The 5,559-nt window shown below is 43.5% G+C and overlaps 1 protein-coding gene across 1 annotated transcript; it reads left to right on the top strand.

The window, feature by feature from the left end:
• Positions 1–238: 238 nt before the first annotated feature.
• LOC123111754 (cell division cycle 20.2, cofactor of APC complex) lies at positions 239–4,316 on the top strand. The gene is made up of 5 exons (XM_044532611.1): positions 239–677; positions 2,375–2,653; positions 2,753–3,022; positions 3,113–3,703; positions 3,806–4,316. Exons 1-5 carry the CDS (start codon positions 528–530, stop codon positions 3,944–3,946), a joined length of 1,431 nt encoding a protein of 476 aa, XP_044388546.1. The 5' UTR covers positions 239–527; the 3' UTR covers positions 3,947–4,316.
• The last annotated feature ends 1,243 nt before the right edge of the window (positions 4,317–5,559 follow it).

The raw sequence follows: 5,559 nt of genomic DNA on the forward strand, positions 1-5,559 counted from the left end.
GGCCAAACTTTGCGTAATTTGACTTAGATAAATCTTATACATGAAGTAGAAAAAAATGAAGGGAGTATCAAAATTAAGTTTGTACGTGCAATTGAGCTTGTGAGCTACTCCATCATGTAGTGAACAAATGAAAAATCGAATGGTTGAATTCAGAATAGGGCCCCTAAAAAGAAGGAATTCAATAGGGAGTATAGTACTAGCACCGTCAGCGTACTAGCCGTTAGGGTCCTCTTCAACCCGGAGGGAGGGACACGCAAAGTTTCTATTCCTAAAATACCCCCAACCAAATCCGTCGGGCGTTTCCGTCGAGAAGAAAAGGGGGGAAATCCGTCGAGCACCGAACACCCCAAATCCTCCCAAAACCTCTGGCGGCGAAATCCTCCGTGCCTCCTCGCAACTCACATCGGTCGCCCCCGTACTCCGGCACGCTCGAACCTTCCGATTTCCCTCGGTCGATTCTTGGATCTCGCCGCGCTGCTGGTTGTCTGATCCTTCGGGAGGGGGGAATTCCTCGCTGTCCCTCTTCCATGGAGGCGGCGGGCTCCAGTTCGTCCCGGCCGCCGAAGCGCCGCCGGCCCGGGCTGCGGCCGTCGGCGCCTCTGGAGGTGGCCGGCGCCAGGACGCCGTACATGCCGTCCCTCTGCACCAACTCCAAGAACCCGTCCACCAAATGCTACGTGAGTTGCCGCGCCGGAAACCCCCTTTTCTTGGCTTCTCCCCACCTCGGTTCTTGTCTCCTTCGCTTGTTGAATCCCTTGATGGTTGCCGTGCGCTCGCTAGTTCTTGAAAGGAGCCCGTACTTGCGTCCTGCCTTGCCACGCTTAGGGTTATTAACGGGATGTTTGGTAATTTCCGAAGAAATATTACCCCGTATTCCAGTTCTTGATTATTTGGTGGTTCTTGATGTTGCTAGGTCTAACGGTTTGATTGCTGGCTAATCCAGGCTGTCTTGCTTTAATAATATTGTTTTCAGGAAATGTGTGACCGCACCCTAGCTATGGACGAGTTAGCAGTTCTGAATTCAAGGAACGAATTTTTATCCCCTTTTGTTATGGGGCTGCTGTTGATTGGTAGCATTGACGATATGTTGTCAGGAAATTGTGCTAACTGAATGAACATGTCGTCTTACTAGTGCTGCATCTGTAAGAAGTATGGTTCGTCCTTTTGAGCCAAACTACCTGTGTTCATACATACGGTTCCTGCTCAGTGCTTTTGTTTGAAAGGACTACTTGTTGAAACACAAAACACTGTGGTTTCACCTTTTTAAAGCTCGGCGTAATCACTTCATTTGTTGCATAGATTTTGTTAGCCCCATTCAGTGTTCTGTAACGATTTTTCAAGGTTTATAAACTTGTCCGGCTTTGGACTGCAATGTTCCATTCTAGATCTCATTATTGTTGATGTTACCAACAACAACCTATTGAAATTGTAAGATCAATTGATCATAGGGTACTACGCATACCAGTGTTTATTTGATGAAAAAAAATTGGCCATAGATAGCTAGTTCGGTACATTTGTTTACAAAAGAATAATCATTCATGTCCTGCAAGTTGCTATTCATAAATTTTATTTATTTTCACAAAAAGGTAGAGCATACAAACAACTGAAACGGTAAAAAATATCTAATTTTGTAAACACAAGCATCTCAGGACATTGTGATTTTATTTTAAAAGGTCAGCATGATTTCTTGATTTGTTCCTAGCCCATTTTGTGTTTCATAAATATTTAAAGATGTCCACACTTCTATGGCTTTAAAATGTAATATTTCCTTCTAGGTCTCATTGTTATTCGTATTATCAGCAATACTATTGAATTTGTATGGAAAGGTTATCCTACATAGCGTTCCTTTTTTCAGCACTTGATCCGTCGAATAAGAGCATTGCCCTCATTCGGTACATACGGTTGCGAAGGAGTTATCCTGCAGTTTATGTTTGGTAGCTCAGAAAATTGCATTATCTATGCAATTGTTTGGATTTACTGCAGTTATTGCTATATCATGTGCCCTTCATTTTAAACATGGATTGGCTGTTTGTTATTTTCGCACTGGTGGTATTTTTATTTGATGTATTTTCTGCATACATTGATAGTTGCTGATTCTTCTTAGTAAATAGCCCGCGACATATACCATGAAATAACTATTCATGATGTTCTGTGTAAACTCCTACGGTATCATGCCATGTACAGAACTCCTTGTTTCCTTGGATCATAAATTAAACCATGACACTTTTATGTGCCAACTTCCAGCAAGCACATCACTGCAATATACTAGATGGTGTAATGGTCCTTAGCTTTGTGCATAACTTCCCTAAATTCACAAGAAATATTTAAAGAAATAAACATGCCTGATATATTTATGGGTCTTCTATAATGGCAGGGTGACAGATTCATACCAGATAGGTCATCGATGGACATGGACATGGCATATTACCTCCTTACGGAACCTAAGAAGGGAAAGGAAAATGAAGCTGTGGTATCACCGGCTAAAGAAGCATACAGGAGGCTTCTTGCTGAGAAACTCCTGGGCAGCAGAACCAGGATTCTTGCCTTCAGGAACAAGCCACCAGAACCGGAAGGGATGCTGCCACAGATTTTATTTGAAACTCTGACTTCCAGTCAGACCAAGCCTACTAAACAGCGCCGAAAGATTCCCCAGGTATGCCAATTGCTTTGCTGTTTGTGGATCTTCTGGTTCTTCAGACAACTAGCATTATTCTGTTGGTTACATCATGCTTGGATTGCTTCCTTTTTTCAGTTTGCTGAGAGGACGTTAGATGCCCCTGGAGTGGTTGATGATTACTATCTTAACGTGCTGGACTGGGGAAGCAAAAATGTGGTGTCCGTTGCCCTTGAGAATACCTTGTACTTGTGGAATGCATCTGATAGCTCTACTTCTGAGCTTGTGACTGTTGACGCTGACTATGGTCCCATCACTAGTGTCAGCTGGGCTTGTGAGGGGCAACATATTGCCGTTGGCCTTAACTCTTCTGACATCCAGCTCTGGGATACAAGTTCTAATCGTATGGTTAGTTCTCTTGACACTTTTTTTTCTTGTACTGTAGTGTAAACAAATTGGCTCACACTGATACAAATATATATCTCATAAAATTTGCAGCTGAGAACACTCCGAGGTGTCCATGATTCAAGGGTTGGTTCACTGGCTTGGAACAGTAGCATCCTGACAACCGGTGGAATGGATGGCAAGATCGTGAACAATGATGTCAGGATGAGATCCCATATGGTTCAGACATACCGAGGGCATGAAGCAGAGGTATGCGGGTTGAGATGGTCAGGATCTTTGCAGCAATTGGCGAGTGGTGGGAACGACAATCTGGTGCACATATGGGATGCATCAATGGTGTCTTCTAATCCATCTCTGGGTCACAATAGATGGCTCCATAGGTTTAGTGACCACTTGTCTGCAGTGAAGGCTCTTGCCTGGTGTCCATTCCAGAGCAATTTACTTGCTTCTGGTGGTGGTGGAAATGATCGATGCATCAAATTCTGGAACACACACACTGGTCTATGTCTGAATTCTGTTGATACTGGGGCCCAGGTATGCGCACTGCTCTGGAATAAGAATGAAAAGGAGCTCCTGAGCGCCTGCGGGTTTGTACAGAGACCACTCACATTATGGAAGTACCCGTCGATGGTCAAATTGGCCGAACTCGAAGGCCACACTTCACGTGTCCTCTGCTTGGCACAGGTATTTATTTCTCTCTCTTGTGGCACCGTATATATGGTAGTGATGATTGCTTGTTTATGCTGTTGATAACGTGATTTCTTGGTACTTTTATGTTTGTTGCAGAGCCCTGATGGCTCCACAGTAGCCTCCGTTGCAGCAGATGAGACTCTAAGGTTTTGGAATGTGTTTGGAACTTCTGAAGCACCGAAACCTGCAGCTAAGACCGTACACACTGGAATGTTTAGTTTCAGTCATATCAGATGAAGTTTTATCTGGAATAGGGTTGCGGGTAATCGCCGTATATACTAGTATGAAGAAGCTTACAAAAGATGTACATATTCTCTAGTACCTGATCAGCATCCATATTAACTTGGAACTGTAACCATCTTCTGATCTGATATGCAACTTAACCATCATTTTGTTCAGAGAGAAGTTTATCGCGATTTAGACAAAGCCACCCGGAGAATCACTCTCCTGACGCAAGATTACCTGCAAATACGAGGTCCTAATACATGAATATGCTTTGTCACTTTTGTATGCTGACTCCATCCATCTGGATGCGGTCCTAGTGTTATTTTCTCACCTTCACTTATTTTCCCTGTGATAGTGGAATGACCATGAGTATGTGATAGCATTCCGTTGTTTTGCACGTTGCTTACTGTTTTCTGCTCCTAATGCATTCAAGAGTGTGTTATAACTCTTTGTTTCTGTACCTTCTCCGATAGAAGTTCTAGTCACTTAAAAAAAACACTGCTTAACTTAACTAGATCGTACTCCCTTCGTCCTATAATATAAGAACGTTTTTGACACTAGAGTAGTGTAAAAAAACACTCTTATATTATGGGACAGAGGGAGTAGAAGAGTAAAAGATAAGCAAGCCGGTTCGGGCAGTAAGTCCTATTTGAAGATAAGAAGCTGTGTTAATTTTTGCAGGTCTGTATAAAATATGTTAAAGTACAAATATGCTTCATCACTATACTGAAAATAGTGACATCTACACCTCAAGAAAAAAACAGCAACATCTAAACCATGATCTTTTATCTTCTTACAGGATGATTAGTAGTAGGGCCATGTGGATGAATCTCAGCCCCACAATATATATTTCCTCGGTTCCGAATTACTTGTCGTAGAAATGGATAAAAATGAATGTATCTAGAACTAAAATACGTCTAGATACATTTTTTTTATAATATTTAATTCCGGACAGAGGGAGTACATTCCTACATGGCCCGAGGACGAAATGGTGAGGCACAGTGGGGTTCGATTCTACTGTCAAGTTGTGTGGATATTAGATTGATTGACGAGTTTTGTATTCTAATTGTAGATGAGATCAAGCAATGCGCAATGGCAGGAGCATTAGAATTTTTCCTAAGGACTTTTTTGCTACTTCCCATAGGATTTCTAGTATACACTCAAATCTCTTTGAAAGAAATTCTTTGCTTTTTCTGTGATGCAATCAAACAATCCAAAATCACCTGGCATTGAGATGAACATGACATTCCAATCCTACGTTTTTCATATTCCCGTGTTTTTAGAATCCTGCAACTCAAAGAGGCCCTTACTAGTGACCAATCCATTATCTATTTATAAAGGTGTTCATGATGTATTCAAAAACTAAGAAGTTTGGAAAAACCAACTGGTGATGAGGTGGCCCTCCTTTTTTCCCCTCCCTTCCCCTCCCGGTCGCTCCCGCGAGCGACGCGGAGGGGAAACCCTAGCCGTCGGTCGCAGGCCCCCCTCCTCCTCGACTCCTCCCTCGCCATCGCCGGCTCGCGCTGCCGGGCGAAGCCCGGTCAGCCTCGGCGGCGGCGGGGCCTTCCTTCCCCTGCTCGCTAGGGCCGACGCGGATCGGGGTTAGCGGGCGGCGGCGTGGCGCT

Source organism: Triticum aestivum, chromosome 5B, assembly GCF_018294505.1.
Source record: "Triticum aestivum cultivar Chinese Spring chromosome 5B, IWGSC CS RefSeq v2.1, whole genome shotgun sequence".
Taxonomy (NCBI): domain Eukaryota; kingdom Viridiplantae; phylum Streptophyta; class Magnoliopsida; order Poales; family Poaceae; genus Triticum; species Triticum aestivum.

Excerpts from the sequence above, each read along its gene's own strand:
- LOC123111754 (XM_044532611.1), top strand. The coding sequence starts at position 528 with ATGGAGGCGGCGGGCTCCAGTTCGTCCCGGCCGCCGAAGCGCCGCCGG. Across the intron at positions 678-2,374 it reads ACCCGTCCACCAAATGCTAC|GGTGACAGATTCATACCAGA; the intron begins GTGAGTTGCCGC and ends CTATAATGGCAG. Across the intron at positions 3,704-3,805 it reads GTGTCCTCTGCTTGGCACAG|AGCCCTGATGGCTCCACAGT; the intron begins GTATTTATTTCT and ends TGTTTGTTGCAG.